Genomic DNA, 24,072 nt, shown 5'->3' on the forward strand with positions numbered 1-24,072 from the left:
AATGGAAAGACTCCGTGCAGGATAATCTGTGAAAAGAACTGGGACAGGAACACAGAAAGACAGTAAAAACTTAAGAAGATACTCATGTTTATTATCTGATTTACATTTGACAAAGCAAAGGTAGGTGCACAAAGATCTGTTTGACAAGTCAAGCCCTAGACAGCCAACAAGAGTGTTTCCCTGGCTGCCCCTGAGGGCACTGAGACACCGGCTCTCGGCAGCTACGCTCTGCCCATAACCCCCAGGTTGCAGACACGGGTGTTGCGCTTGGAGTACAGGCCTGTGGGCCTCTGACATCAAAGGAGTCACTACCACACACTTGCGAGCTCTGGTTCCAGATGTTGGAAGTCCGTGTAAGCAACCAGCAAGTACTAATTATGCATTAGAGTGGCCAGAAAAGAACAGACTTTGAATACTGTATAAAATATACCTTTTCTAGAGAATAAGCTCTCGTTGTGAGCTGTCTCTTGATTTCCTCCCTTTGCCCAAGTCTGTTCATTCCTGTCAAATCAAGGACATAAAGTATAAAATGTCTTAAAAAACTACTTTAACGATGGTCATGAAGTTCTCCCTAAGACCCATGCCTAAGGCTATTTACATAAGATTTGGGATCATCATAATTCAGGAAAACTTTTCATTCTGAGCTCACAAAGGTATCCCTCCTGTAGAAAGCAGGATACTCAGGAATCCCTGAGGTATAATCACTGAGAACCTTCCTGAAGGAGAAAAAAAAAAAGATTAGAGTTTCCTATACTGGCATAAAAGTATATACGCAGTTGATACTGAAACACTAAAATATGACAGGACTAAAGCTTAACAGAGAAGCTGAGGAGAAACTTCATATAGGGCCCCAGGTCGTCTCCTACACTTTGTACAGCTTTGTTGTAACAGAGAGATTCTCAGGCCATACCAAAAATGATTTTAGGTGGAAGCTTTAAAAACAGCAAACCCCAAATTCAAAGATTCATTTCTAGAGACAAGCATGCACCAGTATACAATCATCATGTTTCTGACAGAACAGGAACATCAGTCCAATTTTCGAAAACTTAAGTCTGGGTCTCTTCAATTAGATGTGCTTATTTGGCTGTGAATATGCCCTCAGCCTGCCTCCAGATCACTTTAGCATCAGTTATAAAAAAAAAAAAAAAAAGTGTAGTAATTATATAGAATACTCCAAAATCTACCTTAGTTTACAGCTGTTTACGTTAAGATACACAAATCTGATAGTTTAACACTTTGTACTACTCTCTGGCCCTATATTTTTCTACTTCCTGAGGTTTCTTGGAAACTGGCAACAGGAAGATTACTTTATTAGAGAATAAATAAAAAGCTTTAAGAATTGGCTAAAATAAGCATCCCAGAGTCACTTTAGGAAGTAGAGACTCAAATACAATTTTTTAAAAAAATGAATTGGAATATTCTGGAAATTTAAACATCTTTAAACAAGGAATTCTTCTGGTTAGTGCCTACCGTATTCAGGGACACTTAACATTCACTTACGGACCTGCTGGAATCCTTCTAAACGTGGTATGTGGAAGGTCGGCTGACATCAGCACGACTGACAGAAGGGGAGAGGACACTTTCACTTTTTGTTTTTAAGAAATTTAGGAAAGTTTTAATTAAGCTTCTACAAAGCATGGCAAACTCACACATTCTTACTACTGTATGCATGTTGGTTCTTCTACCCCTTTGGGCACATAGCTCTACACGTAGGAGAGGCATCCTCGTGGAGGAGAGGGGAAAGGAAGGACCCTCTTAAATATGAGAACAGGTGTATCAATGGGAACAAAAGGAGCAAGGCTCTTATCAAGAATTCTCCAGAAAGGGGCGCCTGGGTGGCTCAGTGGGTTAAAGCCTCTGTCTTCAGCTCAGGTCATGATCCCAGGGTCCTGGGATCGAGCCCCACATCAGGCTCTCTGCTCCATGGAGAGCCTGCTTCCTCCTCTCTCTCTGCCTGCCTCTCTGCCTACTTGTGACCTCTCTCTGTCAAATAAATAAATAAAATGTTTTTTTTTTTTAAAAAAAAAAAAAGTAATTCTCCAGAAAACTGCCTTCTAGTTAAGTCAGAAGAAATGAGCCAAACATTTGCAAATTAAGCTCCAGGGCGCCTGGGTGGCTCAGTGGGTTAAGCCGCTGCCTTCGGCTCAGGTCATGATCTCGGCGTCCTGGGATCGAGTCCCGCATCGGGCTCTCTGCTCAGCAGGGAGCCTGCTTCCTCCTCCTTCTCTCTCTACCTGCCTCTCTGCCTACTTGTAATCTCTCTCTGTCAAATAAATAAATTAAAAAAATCTTTAAAAAAAAAAATTAAGCTCCAAAAAGATCAGTTTGCCTCCCACTTTCAAAAACAAAATAATTAGCCCGCTCCCTCATTTCTTTTCCATCATGCCTTTCATATAATGGTATTTTTTTCTGAACTGTACTGTGGAGAGAAAGCCATGTCGTCTGATGAACAGACTTTGATCGGCAATGCTGTGAAACAGATCTGTTTCTTCCCAGTTCACGGCCTTGTGTCACAATGCTGAATGTGGAAACCTAGAGTTTCACTTTGCCACTTCATAGAATTTGTTTAAAAAAAAAAAAAAAAAAAGGAGGAATCCCAGAAAAAAAAGCAAAAGCTTTGACTTTCCCATTATAAAAGTTCATTCTCTAATTCTACAGAGGTCAAGAAAAAGGCTGATGTGCTTTAATTTTACATTAAAAAAACCACAATCTGAAAGCAAGCACCTGGGTTTTACTTTAGCTTATAATAATTTAATATGCCTGAGAATTTTTGTGCAAATACATGTCATCTTCAATGAAAAAATATGCATAGCACTTTGGAAAAAGTTTAGTTGCAACTAACTCTCCCTACGAAAAAAACGTACAGACATAAATACACAACAATCCCTAAATCCTATTGATTGCACTTCGGGTTTAACCCCTTCCAGCCTCCAAGGACATAAAGACATGTAATTGTGTTCACACGCCTTGGCCACTGTCTTTATCTAAAAGAAATATTCTGAACACAAGTATCCTTGGTTCCAACTTACCCATATTTTCCTTCTTAAAGTAAATCCTTCCTACCCCCAATTCATGTTGTTTTTTTGGAGGTGTTGTCTAAAAATACACATTTAAAAATGATCTTTTATTATCACAAATACAAAAGGAATGTGGGTTGTATTTGGGCTCCCAGTGGCTCAGAGGCTTGAAAACAGAAAGCAAAAGGGAGTTTCCACTATTCTGATTTTAAGAAAAAGATAAAATTCCTTGTTTGCTACTGCTGTGTACATACCATTTGATGGATATGTAATTCAAGCAGAACTTAACAGGGTAAAACACAAGAGCCATCTCATTTGTCTCAGGAACAGATGGGGCTTAGCTCAGCAACCCTGCGGTTCAGCTGTTTATAGGCAGTGGTCAAAGCTGCTCCCTTTTTCTTCCCATTGCCTAACCTGGGTTCTTGCTGCTTTTGCTTACTAGAAGGCAATGTGCTAGCAAGTTCAGTATAACTGGTATATTTTGATATTACTGAATTTATTGTCCAGTCACTTTTTATTCTCAAGATAGGAACACCCAACTGAAGAAGTATATTAAACCCTTCCTCTGTATCTGCCTCCAAAGTTTCATGACCCATTCATTTATGCTTTCAGTTAATTAGACCTCATTCATTAGGGCCTCGTCCCAATTCTGTTTCCATTCTTCCACTTTCCCCTTTCGACATTCACAACCCATCTGCAACATTCCTTGTCTCTCAGTCAGACCAGACTACAGGTATCAGTGCAAATCCATCCTTCATGTGTTAATTTGTCTAAGAGGTCAGTTAACTGCTGAACCTCAGTCTTCCTTCAGGATATCCATTTTTGGGGAGGTTGTGCAAACTGGGGTGCCCAAGCTACCCATCATGACTGGAAGACTCTGATTCCTCCTCAGTCCACTCAATAAATTGCTACCTGAATTTAAATAAACAGCAGAGTCCGGTCTTCGAAGACCAATCTCTGCCTCTTGGCTTCTTCCATTTTCCTGTGCATCAGGGGTCTTGATCACTCTGGCAATCCCCAGTCTCTTGAGCCTGTCCACTAAGTTCATCTTCAACTGACCAACATCAGGCGGGTTCCGGGTAGGTCTCAAACCATACATCTCCTGGAGGAATGTTTCGGCTGGTCGGGAGGCCAAAAAATTTTCGGAGAGATGCACTCGAGGCTCAAAGGGCAAAGGAGAAGGGCAAGGTGAGTGAGATGGTGAATTTGGTGGTGTCGAAGGAATAGCCAGGGCTTTCGGGACAGGCTGGAGGAGGGGGCTCTCTGAAACTGGGCTGTGATACACTTTAGCGGAAATGCCTCGCTCTTGTAGAAGTTTGGCCAAGCTCGTGGTGCTACTGAAGGTTATAGTGGAATCTCGTCGGTTGGTAACAGATTCACCAATGCTGAGTCTGTAGGACATAGCAGGAGAATTCACCGCTGTGTTTGATGAACTGCTCCCACTACTTCCACAGGATAATGAAGGGAACCCAGAGCTTTGGGGGAAAAAAAAAGAAAGAAAGCAGGAGAGAGTGTTTAAAAATAAAAAGTCATTTCCAAGTCAGCATTTAAAGTAACTACATTAGTTATCTGTAGTAAATATAGAGCAACAGGCAATACATCAGTAAGTGTACTCTGTGGAGAGATCTGAATGAGAATTTTGATATGTTACTTCAGTGATTTGATTGGTTAATTATCTGTAATTTGTAACTAAGTCAATAAACTCATTGAAACATACTCCTTTCATAGGCTATAGAAAGTTTACTCTAAGAAAATTTCTTAAAATATAACTTAAAATATATGTCTTTGGGAATATGAATAAATTTTATGATAGAAATCAAAGAAATTAAAATAGTACAGAAAATAGCCGGAAATTTTTATTTTTATATATTCATTCCAAAAAGTGAAATACACCAAAGACAATAATCCAAGAGTAAATAATTGTCCAACTTTTTTTTTTTTTTTTTTAGAAAATATCATCTTTATATTAAACCTAAGATGCTCTTGTAAGGAGAAATTTTTTTAATCTTTCAATTTTATATTATTAAGAACTCATAAAAGTTGAAATTGTTAAAACTTCCATTTTCAAGAATGTTAATTCCAAACAGTTGTAGTATAAGAATATCCATGAAACAAATTTTTCTTAACTTGACAAATGTTTCTTGACTTCGAACATGTGTTTGTGGGAAAATAAAAATAACTAAAAGCTTTGACAACCATTAGAAACTTCCTTATTCTGTGTTTTGTTAGAAAGAAAAAAAAACCCAAGAAACCACGCACTCAAGGAAATGGTGACAGAGCAGAGAAGGAACTTCTTTTGCCAATTTCCCTCCCTTGAGCAAATGTTACCAGTATTTAATAGATAAACTTTCATTTTAACACAGAATACTCAGTATATTAAGATAACAAATTTTTTAATGATTATTAACAAAGTTATTATGAAAACATTAATAAATAAACTTAAAAAAAAGATTTTATTTATTTATTTGACAGAGATCACAAGTAGGCAGAGAGGCAGGTAGAAGCAGGCTCCCCGTTGAGCAGAGAGCCCCATGCGGTGCTCGATCCCCAGACCCTGGGATCATGACCTGAGCCGAAGGCAGAGGCCCTAACCCACTGAGCCACGAGGCGCCCCAATAAATAAACTTTCTGAAGTACCAATTTGTATGAAAGAAACAAAGAACAAACAAGTTTGACTCTGTGGTTAAAGAAACCCAAGTAAGAACCTCCAATGTGATGCAGCCTACAGCTCTACTCCCAGGTTTCCACCCCCATTTCCTACTTAACTGTCTTTCCCCAAAATGTATACTTCGTATGGTATCAACCTGTATTGAGTCCTCCCAAGAACCAAGTTTACAGAACTTGCCATCTTGTTGACATAAGAACAATGTAGAAAAACTAAAGATTTGCCTGTTCATTACAGACTTTATTGAGATCTTTACTGGATGAAACCCAAATGCTTCCCTAAATAACTGATTTGCTCTTACATATATTATTCATAAGATTATGAAATCTTATTTCCCTCCACTTGGGCAGCGAGAAAGTTAAGACTTGAATATATGGCTCACACTAGCAAGTATCTGAGACTTTATGTTACAATCTGTATACTAACTTTATTCTTTCACCCATTTTATATCCTTACTCTTGATTTCTCTATGCTTCGTTTTTCTTCGCTACTCCTAGTTAACATTATCCCAATGTCGCATTTACCTTTGAAAACCACCTTAAATTCTTTTGGGAATCAGTAGGACAGAAATAGCAGCTTTGCCCAGAGGGTTCTGGCCTTTGCCCTCAGTTTCTGGGAGGTAGTCTATGTTGTGTCTGATACACACGTATTTGTTTAGGATGAAGGCAGGCCACACTAGATCTTGGGGTGAGCCTGGTCACATCCAACAGTTTTAGGGGAGGGGTCAGTCATGCCCAAGAGAACAGCCATGTGATTTAGGGTGGGGGCTTTAGGTCAGTGGACCTGGAGGGGAGCTCAACTATACAGGCAATCAGTCAATCAGTCAATCAGTTAATCAATCATGACTATGCTCTGAAACCTCGATAAAAAATCTGGACACTGAGGCTCGCCTGAGCTTTCCCAGCTGGTAATACTCTGCATGTACTATCACACATTGGTGCTACGAAAGTAATGAATCCTAAGAATAAGGAACCCTCCCAGACTCTGACCTATGTCTCTTTTTGACTAATTTTAACTTGTAACCATTTCCTATAATAAACAGCATCCACGAGCATAATGGCTTTCAGTGAGTTCCGTGAATCTTTCTAGCAAATTATCAAACCAGACAGTGATTTTGGGAATACCTTGAACTTGCAGAACTTGCAAGTAGTGTCAGAAGTGAGGCTAGTCTGGGAAGCCTGGGTGGCTCAGTCAGTTAAGCATCTGCCTTTGGCTCAGGTCATGATCCTAGGTTCCTGGGATCGAGTCCCACATTGGGCTCTTTACTCAGTGGGGAGACTCCTTCCCCCTCTGCCTGCCGATCCCCCTGCCTATGTGCTCTCTCTTTCTCTCTGACAAATAAATAAATAAAATCTTTAAAAAAACAAAACAAAAAAACCCCACAAAAAACAAGTGCGGGCAGTCTAGTGTTGAGAACTGTTCCCTCAACTCTTGTGGTTTAGCTTCCTCTGGGTTCAGGTGCAGCTGAGTCATTTGGTACCTCTGCCTTTGGATCAGTCACCTAAACTATCTATGCCTCTATTTTTCACTTACACAACACATTCTCACTTGCCCTGCCAACTTCAAAGAGTTATAATGGTCAAAGTAGAAGATATAGTGCGAAAATATCCTAAAGACAAATGATCGCAGAACATTAATCAAAATTCTGGGAGTTAAAATGAAAGTAATTTTTGAAATCAATACACGAACACATATTAAGGAAATAAGTTTTAGGCCTCAAATTGCCCAGACCCCTTACCTGGGGGTAACCTGAGTGATATCAGAAGGATGCAATATCCTACAGGTGGTGAAGGTGAATGTCGAGTTTGTGCATGACAGACACTTGCCTGGGTTTGAGGTTGCAACTGAAGTAGAGATTTTAATGGAATCAAACAAAATTGAAAAACTAGGTTAATGATGTAAAACATTCATCATTATTTATTAATTAAGCATTAGTCAAGGGTCTTTTGTACAAAAATCACCAAATTTGGAAATGAAATATACATAAATACTGTATTAGTATTAGCTGGCTAGTATATAGCTGAATCCTTCAATACTTTAAAACTGTAATTCAAAAGGATTAAAAATTGGTTAGAAATAAGAGAAAAACATATTCTGAAAAAAATACATTAATCTCCCCTCCCCCCACCCTATCCCCAACAAGATCTAGTCATTCAGTCTTTCTAGCCAAACCCTCTACTTCTAACAGTTCTCAAAGTGTGGTCTGCAGACCCTGTGGGAATCCACAGGTCACAGGTCAAAACTTTCTCAGCAATGCTAAGATGTTACCTGCCGTTTTGACTGGGCTGGCATTGCACTGTTAGTGCAGAAGCAATGCTAAGCGAAACTGCTCCCTCCTTAGCACCAATCAAGGCAATGACACCAACCTATAGAGAGCTCTGCTAATATCCTTCGCGGCTGCCCACCCACAACAGTAAAAAAAAAAAAAAAAAAAAAAGCCAGACTCACATAAGAATGTCCTTGATGAAGCAGTAAAAACTACTTACTAAATCTTGACCCTGCATCATAATATTCTGTGTGATTAAAGGGGAAGTGAGCATTAAGCAGTCTGTTGCATACCAAGATAACAATGGTTATCTAAAGGAAATGCATATGGGCAATGGAGTTGAAATTTTTTCTTCCAACACCAGTTTTACTTGAAAGAACAGCTAACAAACTATGGTTATTCAGACTTGACTGTCTGGCAGAAATTTTGGAAATGAAGGTAGTGGGCCTATCTTTTCAACAAAAATAGCTTACAGGATTTGCTGTCAGTGACAAAATTTCATCTTTCAAGTGGAGTTCTGGAGCATTCCTATCCACCGTTGAGAGCTTTAAAGCTTCCTAATACTAAAAAGATTTATCTGATGAGCTATGTGATGATATTAATATAATTTTAATATATTATATAATGAAATACATTAAGATTTGGGAGATCTGCATAACTCAGTGAACCAGTATTTTCCAAATGACAAGTGCAAGATATTATAAAATCATGCATGGGTAAAAGATACATTCAGAGTATAGGACAGACCTACAGATTTTGTAACTAAGTATGAAAAGTTCACTGGTAGGTTTTTGGATTCCACATTGCTATAAAACTTAAAGAAACTACCACTTACCAAGTTTTGGTGTAATATCAAAGAATTATCCACAAATACCTGAGGAGGCTATTGAAATACTCTGTCCTTTTACAACTACAGATCTGAGTGAGTCTGCATTTCCTTCATACTCTTTAAATGAAGCAACAAATGACAACACACTTAATGCAGAAGCTGTATGAAAATCTAGCCATCTTCTTTTAAGCTATAAATCAGTGACTTGCAAAACAAAACCATTCTTCTCAAAGAAAACAGCTATTTTTCATAAAACACATTATTTATGTTAACATGTAATTATTATTTTTAAATCAGTTAATAGATATTTTGTTTCTTCGTCAGTTTTGATTTCCAGTATGGTAAATATCAATAGATACAACCCACAAAGACAAGCTGTCTAGAATTCTCAATGATTTTTAAGGGTATAAAGAGATCCTGGCCCAAAGGGCTTAGGAGCCACTGACTGAATTGATCTTTCTCTGACTCAGGCTGGCTAGGAGGTGGGATGAGAAAGATCTTTCTTCTCTTTAAAGAATGAGTGCATTCCAGTTAGATCTTTGTTAATTATTAATTAATCAACGACGATTAATTAGCTAATAATTAATCATTAATAATTGGTTAATTAAGTAGAAGTGGTCCAGTGGCCCTCCTGGAGGTCAGAATGCAGAATTCCCGAACACGCCCCACCGAGCACTGTTCTTACCTGTAACTGGACCAGCAGCTGAAGTAATGGCTGGAAGGAAGATTCCCGTTCCTGGCGTGGATGCTGAAGGTTTCTGTTCCACTTGGAAAGTGATACCTTCCTCTTCATCCTCTTCCAAATCTGAGAGGTGATAGACGGCATCCTTGGGCAACTGGGTAAAACCTTTCGTGATGACTCCTGGTCGTGGGTCAAGAATGGTTCCTAAATTTGGTTGGGCGAGCTGCTGCCAGTGGTACAAAGTTTGTGACCCTGAATGTGCAAGACCAAAAACAAACAACAAACAACAACAACAACAAAACCTTATAAGGCACGTTTTAAATTTCCCACAAATATTCGATCTCGAAACAGAGGCTAAAATCGTATGTGCCAAAAAGTAAGGATAATAATAAAACGACTTATTTAGTCTTAATATTTCAGTAAAATTTATATGAAGTTCTCTGTGACAAGATGCTGAAGGTATGGATAATAATCTTTCTGTTTCAAAAGGAAAGCTGAAAAAAAGCAGGGGTGAAAAAGCCAAGACAACAGTCTTAGTGGGAACTAGGATGCTGAAGCAGTGAGGAGAAGGAAGACAGGTACCTGGAGGTGGGGTTGGATCGTTCCAGGTGACAAAAATCAGTACTTCCTTGATTGAAAACTATGCTTATGAACTTCGAAGTCAAAAGCCAGGCTTCTAGATTGATTGAAAGACACCTGAATTTCGGTGTCTTTTTTTTTTTTTTTAATATTCTTCCCCACCCTGCCCATGACTCTCCTCTCCCCAGGCTCTCCAAGGACAGTAGGGAAGTGAAGGAGATGCTAAAAGCAGGATATATCCCCGTGGTTCCTGTCTAAGAAACCTGGTGAAAGGCCAAGCACCTGCACCCACACCGTCCAATTATGTCACTACACGCATTTCACCCTGCAGTGGGAAGCTCTGACAAGCATCTGCCCTGATCATTAGTGAGTGAAACTAACTTACAGAACCCTTGAGTCTGAAGGGTCTTCAGCGATTACCTACTCAAATTCGTCTAAGGCAGATTCCTTTATGATCATAACAGAATCATTTGAAGGTAATCAGGGTTCCTTAAAACAAATTTATTTTGAATTCCAGTTCTGTCTTAGAAGGGAAAAGAAACTGAAAGGAAACGATCAAAACTGGCCAACAAAACAAAACAAAACACCAAACCAACCGAGACCTACATGTCTTGAAGTAAATGACACTTCCTGGGTAAAGAACTCTTTTTTGAAAAGGAAGGTAGAGATGAAGTATTACACCTATATTATTTTTATTTATTTATCATATCCCATTTCTTTTACCATGAAAACTGTATCAGTGATATATCTCAGGTAGGGACAGGAAAGGATGCTCCTCCTTCCTCACATTTATGTTAAAAAAACACTGATGGCTGATGACTTGGGAGGAAGCAGATCTCTTCATTCTTTTTCCACAAAGTACCCTAATGGACTTAAACCACACAAATGAGGTTTAGGGGTAAAAAAGGTATCTCCTGCACATAGTCTTCTTATAATTACAAGTTCAATTCCAGGAAAGGGAAAGGCTAATAAGCAACGTGGCTTAAGAATGGCGCTTACTGGGGCGCCTGGGTGGCTCAGTGGGTTAAGCCTCTGCCTTCGGCTCAGGTCCTGATCTCAGGGTCTTGGGATCCAGCCTCGCCTCGGGCTCTCTGCTCTGCGGGGAGCCTGCTTCCCCCCTCCCTCTGCCTGCCTCTCTGCCTACTTGTGATGTTTCTCTCTCTCTCTCTGTCAAATAAATTAAAAAAAAAAAAAAAAAAGAATGGCCCCTACTGATTTATTACCTTCAAGGGGCTTGACAATTTGTAGTTTTTCAGGCATAAAACCTCGAAGGCAACTGGCACTGCTGAGGTCTGTGATCTCCGACTGGTCAGTGCAGAGAGAGGCAAGGCTCTCCGTGGGGGTACCACAGCCACTAGCCGCTTCTTTCTGGTCTGCCAGAACCTGGATCTTCCGCTCCCATTCCTCAGCAAAGAACTGCTTCTCGCTTAAGTAGTTCTGTCGCCGCAGACTCAGGCGATGCAGTGCTGTAGCCAAATCAGTATCTCCAGACTGTCCTGGTCGACCCACCTTCTGTCTGTTCCTATAGGAGAATCATTCACTGACTAGATCTGTAAGGCTGATAGGCACAACCCAGACATCTCTTTTCTACAATGGTGAATGTTCAAGAGACTGATCTTAAAACCATAGTGTTTTTTTCTTGGAGCTCAAGAATACAGAAATAATAACAAACCCAAATCACTGACACTATACATAATTTTTTACAAATCATTTCAAGCAATTTCTGACAAGCAAATATATACTTATTTTATGTTTACTAAGTTTTCTATTTCATTTAATTTTTATATTGAAGTATAATTAACATACAATGTTACATTAGTTTCAGGTATATAATATACTGATCTGAGAATTGTAAACATTCCTCAGTGGTCACCATGATAAGTATAGCCACTTAATTTATGAAACTACAGCTATGACTATCTATATATTTAGTTTAGGCAGCCGGAACAGTAAACTATATATTGCAGTGAATCTACAATACCACTGATTCTAAGAGGTACTATTACTTTATTTTATGTACCACTAACAGAGAAAAAAATTCTACCCATTAAACTATGATATGCCATCCTTTATGAATATTGCAGAACATTAAAAAAAAAAAACCCAAGATTTGTAAATACTACACTTTCATAGTTCTATGAACACATGTGCTCACTTTTTAATATTTTTGAAATTAGAGGTTTCTTACAATTGATATCAAAAGAAAAAGTACCAAGCCAAGCTGCAGGAGCTCCTGGCTACTAGACATGAATTCACAAAGAACTGTTCGTTGATCTCCTAAGGTAATTGTGTACAATGACACAGTATTGACATTGACAATTAAAGCTACTGTGGGTTCAAACTTAAAGACAAAAAGAAAAATCCAGGGTGATGGGTCATTTTCTCTGTTTCTTCTTTTTTTTTTTTTTTTGCAACACAATATATTTTTATTTTTGAACCAAACAAATTGCACCCATGGACCAAACCTGTAGTTTACAGAAGTGTGACCAATACCCTTCTGTGAAGTAATAATGGGCAAGCTACAAAATGACTTAAGCCTCACTTCCCTCAAACTATACATTGAAAAGATATAGTACCTATACTACAAGGTGACTGTTGCCAGGATTAACTAATATTTAGCTCCTAGTCCACAATTAAGTATTCACTAATGCTAAGAACTCTACCCCATGTACTACTGATAACAGCTAGTACTTCTTATGTATTTGGTATGTTCTAGAATCAATTTCTGCATTAGGGAAGATTTCTTTCAGATGCCAAACATCTACCTTTCAAAAGTCTTCTGCTGACTTTCCAGTGATCCTGTTTAACTCTAGTTACATGTACGTAATTCGGTAAGACGAATTAATGAAAACTGGAAAAAAATCTAAGCTTAAACAAAGAGGAAGTTAAGAGCGACCTAGTTTTCCTCAATAGTTACTCAAGCTTTTGATTTACCCTAAAGGCACCAACACACTTGAGATAATGAGAATGGGTCATCAGTGTCATCTGATGCTATGCGTGACTGCCAATGACCTAAAGATTCAAACAAATCTGACTCAACATGAAAATTTAGACTCACACTATGCCACACTAAAGAAAAAAGTAGTAAAGAATTTTATAGTTAAATGCAAGTTCCATATTGAATGTACTTAATTAAATGCAGCCTTTTCACTCTAAAAACTTTTATGAAGTCAATGATCTGTCCTACAAATAATGCCATAGGACATCATTACTGAATGAAAAATGGACAGTTCTAGAACCTCCTTAGAATAGCACAGAACAATGTGGAATGTAAGTATGTGAATCTGGTATGTCAATGCTATAAAAATTACAGAGTCACTGCCATGATCTATGTTTCTTACTCTGAAACCTCTTCTGAGTTGCTCCCCTGATTCAGGAGTGTTTTGTCCTCTGTTTGTTGTAAACCGGACTCAAAAGGCTTTGCTGTCATGATGACACTTGAACGGTTGGAGCCTGGAATGGGGAGTAGAGCTGGAAATGGGACGGAGCGGCCCCGTGTGTCATTGGCAACCTTGACAGTGTCAAATACCCGTTTCTGTTGGGCTCTGTCAAAAGAGGAGCATTCATTATTGCCACTGCCCGTCACTGGGTGCTTTAGAAGAGACATGTATATGCAACTCATTAAAAATAAAGCCACCTTGACTAGCCTCTACACTTTAGGAGAAATTATTAGAAAGTAAACTTCAGGACAAGAGAATGCTCTTACAGATATGAGCATTATGAAAGAAACCTTGAATACTAAGCAGATTCATAATCGAATCTCAAAATACCTATCACTTAGGACTGTGGCTTCTTTTTAATTGCATCCCAATGCTTGGGGAATAATGCATGTGATCTGTACTTACTTTTGTTTAAAGAGAGAAGATTCCTCATCCAAACTCAACTTTTTACGCATGGTCCCCTCAATCTCAGCTGCCAAAGATTCCTAAGAAAAAGAGTTTGAGATGCGTATAATGATTATGTAAGAAGCCTGTTAGGAGAAATGAATTCTCCTTAAATTAATTAATAGAGTCTCCAGAATCCAATACATCTGGTGTTAGAATAAAAGAAAACACAAGAAAATAGTCACAGGCCAAAATGCAAGGAAAAAAGAGATATTTTGGATATTACTTTTTACAAGAGTAACTTTTAACAAGAACCAACTTGTTTTTCATGATGTATTTTTAGGAGAACAGTGGAAAAAACCAACATGATAAGTAGAAAATATTACATAGGGAGACACAAAAAAAACCAAAAGGTCTGAAAAGCTATAAACCAAAATGCCAATAATGATTCTCTGGAAGTTAGGATTTGATGGTACTTCATAACTTCTTTTTGCTTCTTTTAATTTCTAACTTTCCTATGATAAACATGTATAGCTTTAAAATGTAGAAAAAACATCCAAGGAAAAATAAGCAAGTTCCCCCTTTCCCTGGTCAGAGATGAGGATTCAGCTAGCATGGGTGCCATGCTCTGTGAAGCTGAGCTGACAAGGGCTAGAACTGGACACACTGGTGTGAACTCGTGCTTTTAAATATGCAGAGATAGAAGAACATAAATATGGATGGAGACATAGATATTGATGTTTGAGTGGGTGTATATGCATGAATGCACATAGATTTCCTAGCTCTATCTGCTGAGCGGGCCTAGACCTAATAACACTCTAGTGGCAATGGATACATAGGACCAGATCTTGAATTCTAAGTATCATTTCTCATTAAAACTAACCAGACCTCTCTGGAGAAATGGCTGATTCCAGGACTGGTACAAGAAAAGATAAGATAAGTTTTAAAGGATATCCCTGGCCACATCTGGAACAATTTGCTCCATATCTGGAACAATTTGAATAACAAGTATCAAAATAAAAAAACGGTAATAACAGATTATGATCTACTAACTAAAATAGGAATCCAAGAGTCGACATGGACATAACTAAATGAACAAATGAATAAATGAATAAATGAGGCAGAAATGGGGGCCTTGGTGGCTCAGTCGGTTGAGCGTCTGTCTCTTGATTTTGGCCCAGGCCATGATCTCAGGGTTGTGAGATCAAGCCCTGTGTCGGGCTCCATGATGGATGGTAGAGTCTGCTTAAGCTTTTCTCTATGCAACCCCCAACACCAACAAATAAATAAATAAATGAATGAATAAATGACACAGAAAGGCTCTGGCAAAAGAATGTCGATTAATGTCAAAAAAATAATGGAATTAGAAAATCACCATTTGGCAATCATCATAGTAATAACTGAGTTAGATATAAACCATGACTGAGTTATGAGATAAATGTTTGCTGAGAAAAACAGGATATTTAAATAGTCTCAAAGTATAGTATCTTCCCATAAAAGAGTAACTTTGACCACTTCGCTAGAGTAGCATCTGTCAATTTTCATCATTGTAAAGTTAATTAGTAAAATTAATTTAATTAACTATCAATTAGCATTGATTAACTTTAGAGTGGGAAAAGTTGGCAGATGCTAACATTAACCCAGTGATCAAAATTAATTAACATCATCAGTAATGGGATAAACAGACAAAGTGAGCCTCCTATTACAGTGTACTGAGAAGAACATGGCAGTATTTCTGCCAAAAATACAATGCCTGAATCTAATCATGAGGAAACATCAGATAAACCCAAACTGAGGACATTCTATAAAGGTCATGAAAGGCAAGCAAAGACAGAACAAGTGTTCCCAGTTGAAACAACGAAATGCAACATATCCTTCAAAGGACATTGTTGGGACCACTGGCAAAATTTAAATGGGCTCCATGGATTAGATGACAGTATCCATGACAATTTCCTGACTTTGACAGTTGTATGGTTATGTAAGAGAGTGTCCTTATTCTTAGTAAATACACACTGAAGTTCTAGGAGTTAATAGGGTCTATCTGTAACTTATGTGAAATGGCCCAGAAAAAAAAAAAATAAGAGAATGATATGGCAAATTGAGTAAAATGTTAAAAACTGAGGAACCTAGGTAAAGGATATATAAGAGGATATATTTTTGTACTATTGTTGCAGTATCAGTCTAAGTTTAAAATTATTTCAAAATAAAAAGCTAAAAAACAAAAATCCTACTCCTATATCTTTCAAAAAATCTACTATATAGTTTGTCTTTTAGAAAATTTTACAGTATTGCTTACAAGTATTTATGAACTAGATTGTTCAAATAATTCTTTGAACAGATTTTGGCATAAACTCACAAGTTTTCATTAATTTCTTTAATTCAAAAAATACTATATAGTGATGAATTAAACAAACATGAATCCTGCTCTCATGGTGCTTACACTCTAACTGGAGTTAAATATACTAAGAAACTCAAGATCTGTGGAAAGAGGTTTTAGATGTTCAGAGTTTATTTGAATCAGTGGGCCTAGGGTAAGGATGACCCAAGTTTAAGTAGCTCTTTGGTACACAGACCTAAACCTAATTGCCTTAGGGTATATCTTATACATTACAATAAACTGGATGGTTGTCTGTTAGAAGAAAGGTTGCAATAAATAAGAGTAGTAAGGTAGATGTAAATATGTAAATCAAGGCCTAAATCAATAAATGAATTCCAGAATCAAAGATAAACCATGTTATTTCTTCTCAAGATACTTTATAACACCAGAAACCACATCACGCTCAGAACAATCTAAACTTAAGCAAGCTTCCTTAAACGAGGAATATATGCCTCAGAAAACTCACCCCAGAAAAGGCTCCATATGACTGTGAGAAGTAGAGATGAGCAGCAGGGCCGGATCTACTTCGAAGTTCCTTTATTTCCTCTTGGGATTCATGTAACATTCCCAGACACTCCATGTTCCTGTCCTGTAACTCATGCAGCTGAAAAAAAGGATGGTAATTGGTATACTTCATTATATTCTCAACATGACAATGGGGAAAATAAACCCCACTGGGATTAATTTTATCCAGAGGGCTAGATAACTTTATGAATATAATTTCAACAGAAATTCTGTTGAAAAGCCCTAAAACAAACTAAGCAGTTTGTGTATACACACACACACACACACACACACACACACACACAAAACCTTACAGAGGAATAATAGCTATGGGTCAAGTTAGGTTTAGCATAATGTAAGATGTGCATATTTTTATATGTCGCTCTGAAATGACACTCTGAAATGACAAGATCAAGTCATCCCAAACAAGTAGTTTCTCCTCCCTTGTTTCAGAATCTTCTTTATAGAGCTAGGTACACGAGCATGGTAAAGGAGTATATAACTTTCAGAATACATATATATTTTTAAAGATTTTATTTATTTATTTGAGAGAGAGAGTGAGAGAGATCACAAGCAGTGGGGAGGGGCAAAGGGAAAGAGAGAAGCAGACTCCCCACCGAGTAGGGAGCCCAATGTGGGGCTGGATCTCAGGACCCTGGGATCATGACCAGAGCCAAAAGCAGACACTCAACTGACTGAGTCACCCAGGTGCCCAGAGTACAATTTAACTTCAAAAATTTCTTCGAGTGTGGTATGTGGACTGGATCATGCAGATTCTAGACCTTAACTATGAAACTACTCTATTGGAAGCTTTTGGCGACTGTGCCTGGGAATCTCATTTATAACTAATTTTGCCAGGTGATTCTTAGTGTATGCTAGGGGACCACCAAATTATGTCTAAAACACAGAATTTTTATATAGATAAAAAGTAAAAGAGTTTTGGTGTTTCTCCTGACATATCTGCAAAAACACTTATAAGAAATTATTTTAAAAACTGTTGGATTAAGGTAGACTAGTAAAAGGGTCACATATGCCTGAAGAATCTTACAAAAGATAAGATTTTCTCTATTAATCAAGAAAGATTTCATGTTATTAATTTTAGGGACAGAACCTTTAAACTGCTTTACTTCTTAGATCTCAAAATTAAATCTTATTCTTTTGTTCTTATTTAAAATCTGGTAATCACCTTGAATCATTCTTGGTCATTAAGATGAAAGAAACTATTTCTTCCTCTCCCCCAATACTGCACAAGACAAAGGAAGTGCTGCTTACCTCCATTGTCAGCTGTCTTTGGGCATCTTTGGAAGCTTGTAGGTGAAGTCTCAGTTCCTCCTTCTCAATCACATGCTAGTAACATATTAAAAGAGAAAAATGAGCCTTCCCATATAACATATGGGCTACTCTACCTTTTTTAAAGACATCTAAAGAGTATCTCTCAGGGGTAAGGTCTAGACGCCTATAAAAAGCTAACCTTTCAAAATCCAAATAAAAGCAATAAATGTGCAGAATATAAAATCTTAATTAAGATGTTCAGAGGTCAATGAGCATGAGTCACTAATTCATATCATAGTTTTCTAAGGAAAATATAACCCTACTTGACAGAGAGAAACAGTAACTTGGAAGAAGTTATTCATATATTTCGTGACGAGAAAGCCTACACCAGCAGTCGGACTACAGCACTGTGAAGGGGTAGGAAGCACACTTACTTTGCTTAATGTATCTAGCACTTAGCAGAGGGCACGGTATGAGGCCAGTGCCGAACAAACATCTGTTGAATGAATGAATGAACCTACTTCTTTAACTTTGTGTTGAAGATCCACAATTTGAGACAAGAGAGAGGAGATCTCTTCCTGGTACCGAATGAGTTCATCACTCTTCCCAGATAATTCTTCAGTCATTCTGGACATCTGAGCATTTGTTTCACCTGGGCAACAAAAGAGAAATTCAAAAATTAATATAAATGGAGGGTAAGGGTTGGCAAACGATGTCCTGTAGGCTAAATCCTATTTTGTAACAAGCACTGGAGTATATTACAAATAGACTTGTAACATAAATTTAAGAAATAAACCCAGATAATTGAGTAGAAGAAAATAAAGGGTCTTCTGAAATAGGCGAATGTGGAGGACTGGATAGGAGACAATGAAGCTAAGAGAGATGACTTGTAAAGGCAAGCAAGCTCAAAGTTTTGTCTCCATCTTTTTCTGAAGGCTGAAAAGAGGTGGATTATATATGTTTTGAAGTACCAAGACATCACCTCATATATGTGTTTGAGAACTCTTCGGGGACATCAATAATTTCCCACAAGCAACAAAAATTAAACTTAACAAATCTAACAAGGAACATTTCCAAACGAAACAGTCACAATCTGTTAAAGCTATGGAGATGCTTCTGTACAAGACAGACTTTCCAGGATAGCTAGCAAACCGAGCAAAGCCTCAGAAGCAATCCCTAGAGCCTAGCATTCTTACATGCACATAAAATAGAACCTTTAGAATTCCATGGAAGAAGGAAATTTTGCTTGTAAAAACTCGGACTTCAAACGCAAGTGGCAAAACTATTTCTCAGTGTTATATAAAACTACAAAATTGACAGAAGGTCTATAACATTTCAAAGGAGGGCAATAAGGAGGCAGGAGACTGGGCTCTAAGCTGGTGGGCAAGTCATTTCCTCTTTGGTTTTTTAGAGCCAAAAGGTTGCATGATGGATCTCTGATGGAGAAGATTCAATTGACATTTTTTCTGGTTCTCTAACACTGTCGCTCTAAGCTATCCCATTCTGACTCCCACAGCCCAGATGAACAGGCATGATGTTTCATATCTTCTCTTTCAACATAAAAGGTTATATATTTATAGAGAAATTAGGTATCATTCTCTAGTAAAGCCTTTTTCTACCTGATTTATTTTTACAAATTATTTTTAATCAACAATATCAAACCAAAATACATTGTTATAAACATATAGCTGGCACTTAAATACTCATTAAATGTCAAGTTTTATGCCATCATTTAAGCCCTGGCTCTGGCACTTATCAGTTTTCTAACTTTGGCAAACCATATTCTTTGTATCTTCTATAGGACTATTTCCTCATTGACGAAATAAAAGCTTCAGTTCCTTTCACTCTAATGTGCTATAACTGATAGAAATCTAGGTCCTTCTTTAATGATGATGACAATTTGAAATAAAGATATTTCTTAAAAGTACATATGATGTTTTGTTTAGAGTTGTGGGCTCAATGTGATATTCCAAGATTTTCAGTAACTTTTAAAAAATTATTTCTTGAGATGCCTCTACTGAAACCAATGATTTAATTTCTGAGTTGGTGATATACCACCAAAGAACTTTCCCAAAACTATGAAATAAAATGTGTTAATACATACGAAGTTCTTTAACACAGTCATTGACAAGCTGTTGTTCCTTCTCTTCATAGGTAATAGTTTCTGTCTTTATGTGACAAGCCTTCAAGAAAAAAAAAAAATCAGTCTGTGATAATATCTTCCAATGACTTTAGAGTATTAACTTTAAAAACCTTTAATTCTCATTTGAAGGAAAGACAAAATCCAAAAAGCTTTATCTAAAATAAAGTTATGGGACAGGATATGACAAATACCTTCCCCTTATTCCTCTCAGGGCCTTTGCACATGACTACTCATTCCCCCCTGGTGCTCCCCTTTTCCATACTTTTCAGGCTCACTAATCCCTAGCCTCCGCGAAAAAGTCACTTACTTATTAAGTAGGACTTTGATTTTCCCCCTGTTATACAAGTTCAGGAAACCCTGTAATTTTCCAACATAGTTCTTATCACAGTTGTAATTATTTAGTTATTTTGTGTAAACTCCATAAGACATATATACCATGCTGTAGCTTTCTCTATTTCATCTATCAGTTTGCTGTTATCTACTCATCAATGAATGGGATCTAAGTAACAATGAAAGGCAAATACACATGCTTTGGCTGTCACCCCCTAATTGGAATGTTAATAGCAAATCCTTAGTTAAGCCATATTTTACCTCAGCACTACTTGGACCTAAATCTAAAGGTAAAGGAAAGTGGGAATTAGTGGGAAAGTGGGTATGTACCTTGGATCGAAGAGCCATATTCTCCTCTTCCAGTTCCTTGAGTTTTTCTTGCAGCATGTCCAACTGCAGCAAACCTTGGGATAAGCTGAAGGACTCATTGAACCGGAGGGGTGTAGAACAGCTGGAATCGGTTTCACTCTCTTCAGAAGCAATAGAGACAATTCGAAGTAATTCATCTTTCTTGGACAGCTCATGCTGTAGTTGATTAACCTGCACATCAAAGGGTTTGATCTATAAGATGTTTCCATGTAACACTGCTTTTATTTCATGGAGCAATTGTTTCTTACCACAAAATAAAATCCATAAAATCAGTTGCTAGATTTTACTGACTAAAGTGTTAAAAAGAGAATAACAAACTTCAGATACTTTCTAAGATACAATGTTAGAGCATTAACTCAACCAATATAGCTTTTTCTGTGCTAGATGAGAAGCCAATTTTTATATTCAATATAATAAGAATGTAGGAAGAAAATTTCACATAAGATTCACACTTAAAAACAAAACAAAACTAAAAACCCTTCAAAGGTCACAATAGACCCTTCCTTCAAAGTCTCATTTAAGCTTTTAAGTATAACTCTGCATGACTTCCAACTTTAGTTTTAGAAAATAAATTATTTTCAACTTAAAGGTTCAAATGTTATTAAATATAATGCATTTATAAAATATAAATGAAACCAGAAAATAACAAATTACAGGAAATTTTAAATGTAACCATCCAAGTTAACAATAAATCAGTTCGCACGAAATAATATTTATTACATGAAATAAATTTCTTCACCTTTTCCTTTTGTTTGGATTTTTGAATAAAGATACCTCATTTGGGTATCTATTATTCAGGGTTATTTTAAAAAATAAATTTAAGGTAAGATCACACAGCAAGTCTACATAAAGGGAGGAGGAAAAAGTATTAGAATCTAAGCAGGGTGCCTCATGTTTCGTAGGTACTGAACATAGGCTTTTATCTTGACTAAGGTCGAGTCCCATGAGCTCACTTCTGCACAGTAACACTTCATTTCTCTACTGGTTAGTTCAATGGCCGCCAACAAAGACAAGGTGCACTGGTGTTATTTACCTACCTACTGTTACCACTTCAGGGGCACCCAGAAAAATAAATTTCTTCATTGCCCAAGAAGTAATTATTTCATGCTACAAATACTTGATCCAAGACTTACTTGATCAAAGGCTTGTCCCAGCTGCTCCTCCAGAGCTTCATTCTGCTCAGACAAGACATGGTTCCGTTTTAAGAGAGCTTGTCCAATTCGAGCAGCTAGCTCCAGATCACGATCTCTCTATTAGAACACCAAACACATCTTTTGAGTACAAACAAAATTAAATGGTAGATTAGAAATTCTTCAGTTTCCCTAAACTCAAAAACAATGTCCTGGAAAGCATCAAGATGTATTTTAATGCCCAGATATCACAAATAAGGGCCTGACACACTGGTGGTGTTTAATATATGTTGGTCAAATGGGCAGCCACCAGAGTTATAAATGCAAAACTGTGTTTCTTTTCAAGTGAGATTTATTCATCACCCGATTAGAATCAAACAACCCAGTCTTTAAACTTATGACTTGGGGAAATTAAAAAATCAATAGGGTCTTTAAAAAATGAAGACAGGGCCTGCCACACAACGAAAGCCCAACAGATATTTACTGAATGCATTTGCCTATTATGCACAGTAAGGATATAGTATGTGTGATGACAACAGTTCCAATGAGGGCAAAGTTTCTATGTATTCAGAGCTAGAGGCTTCAAGGAAAGCATAACTAAGAACCCTACTGTCAATTGCTACAAAAATGATAATGTGAGATAAAAGAGGGGTTGACAGAGTAGAAGTTCTGAGGCTACAGGTTCTGCTAAAGCATGAAGAAAGAAGTTTAAAGAAGTTGATGGTAATGATGCAGGGAGGCCTCCAGAAAAGCCAAGCAAAGCAAGAGTTACTCCTACGTAGACATGATATACAGCAAGCATGTGGGAATCCCACCTACGTGGTGGTGGTGAGGACTGTACTCTGTGATGGAAACTGTCAATACACATCTAGCTGCCTTATGTACGAGCATGGATTCCACTTGCACTAATCACTGTAAATAAAATTAAGCTTCTATCCTTTTGCTCTAAAACATATGAAAACAGGTGGATGAATTATCTCCAAACTTTCAAGGCCCATTTATCTCATTGCCAGCATAGGCTAAGTGGCATACACAACATCATTCTAGGCAGCTGCAGGGAGAGGGGAAAGGGTACTTCAAAGAGAAAGTTTCTGTAAGATCAACTGAAGGTGACGTATACTGAGACACCTCTAAGAATGCCAGCTGGAAGAGAAACATGGTACATATCAAAAATGTCATGGACAAACTGAGCTCAAATAATAGTCTGAACTGAAAGTAAAAAAGGGAAGATGCTGGGGTTCCTGGGTGGCTCAGTTGGTTAAGCATCTGCCTTTGGCTTGGGTCATGATCCCAGGGTCCTGGGATACAGCCCCTGCACCAGGCTCTCTGCTCAGCAGGGAGTCTGCTCCCCACCCTCCTTGCCTGCCTCTCTGCCAACTTGGGCGCTTTCTCTCTCTCTCTCTCTCTCTGTCAAATAAGTAAAATCTTTTAAATAAATAATAATAATAATAATAATAAATTTTTTAAAAAGGGAAGATGCTGCAAACTGCTGGTACTGATTTGCAATGGAGATTATCCCTGAATGGGCACCTCTGCTGCAGGGTAATAGCAAGGATTTATTAAACAAAACAAAACAAAACGAAACAAAACTTCCCCTTTTTAAAGATAGGGATAGGGAAGCCAGCACCATTATAACAACAACAAAAATTAAACCCTCTGCAACTTCCTAACGATAAACTCCAGGAGCCATTCTACTTTGGAAAACCAGTTGGAATGTCCATCCACTTATAACAACCTTAAACAAAATAACCCAGAGCCAAGACATGACAGTTTTTCATTTGACCCGCAAACTTGACAGATTTTAAATGATTGTTCAGTTTTAGTGCCAGAGAAAGAGAAGATCTACTCTTACCTCTGCCAGGAGGTGTGTGACCATGTCGATATCATTGTAAGTTTTGGTCATCTGCTCCACTCTGTCTGTGCCTAGAACTAAGACAGTTAAAAATCAAATGTTTATAGTATTTGGAAATATAAGAAAGTTTTAAATATTTGCAAGAGTTGCAAGATAACAACAACAAACCCAGGCTTTTACAAAATGTCATTCAGGGGAAATAAAAATATATGTGAAGGAAGAAAAGAAATGTT

The 24,072-nt window shown here is 37.7% G+C and overlaps 1 protein-coding gene across 5 annotated transcripts in view; it reads right to left on the reverse strand.

Moving 5' to 3' along the window:
- Positions 1 to 70: 70 nt before the first annotated feature.
- Positions 71 to 24,072, reverse strand: part of TRAK2 (trafficking kinesin protein 2) — a 66,755-nt gene continuing 42,753 nt past the window's right edge. For 3 of the 5 annotated variants that reach the window (XM_044241308.1, XM_044241309.1, XM_044241310.1), the window contains 13 exons: positions 23,840 to 23,916; positions 21,991 to 22,107; positions 20,819 to 21,028; positions 20,120 to 20,198; positions 18,537 to 18,667; positions 18,016 to 18,090; positions 16,706 to 16,843; positions 13,884 to 13,963; positions 13,380 to 13,583; positions 11,262 to 11,560; positions 9,463 to 9,711; positions 7,421 to 7,526; positions 2,571 to 4,492 (listed from right to left, as the gene is read on the reverse strand). In XM_044241308.1, the coding sequence (XP_044097243.1) occupies positions 3,814 to 4,492; positions 7,421 to 7,526; positions 9,463 to 9,711; positions 11,262 to 11,560; positions 13,380 to 13,583; positions 13,884 to 13,963; positions 16,706 to 16,843; positions 18,016 to 18,090; positions 18,537 to 18,667; positions 20,120 to 20,198; positions 20,819 to 21,028; positions 21,991 to 22,107; positions 23,840 to 23,916 (2,444 nt within the window). In that variant the 3' untranslated portion in view covers positions 2,571 to 3,813. Of the gene's footprint in view, positions 717 to 2,570; positions 4,493 to 7,420; positions 7,527 to 9,462; positions 9,712 to 11,261; positions 11,561 to 13,379; positions 13,584 to 13,883; positions 13,964 to 16,705; positions 16,844 to 18,015; positions 18,091 to 18,536; positions 18,668 to 20,119; positions 20,199 to 20,818; positions 21,029 to 21,990; positions 22,108 to 23,839; positions 23,917 to 24,072 lie in introns of those variants that run through there. The other 2 variants (XR_006383761.1, XM_044241311.1) reach the window with 2 other exon arrangements.

The sequence above is a fragment of the Neovison vison genome, chromosome 3, assembly GCF_020171115.1.
Source record: "Neovison vison isolate M4711 chromosome 3, ASM_NN_V1, whole genome shotgun sequence".
NCBI classification, from domain to species: domain Eukaryota; kingdom Metazoa; phylum Chordata; class Mammalia; order Carnivora; family Mustelidae; genus Neogale; species Neogale vison.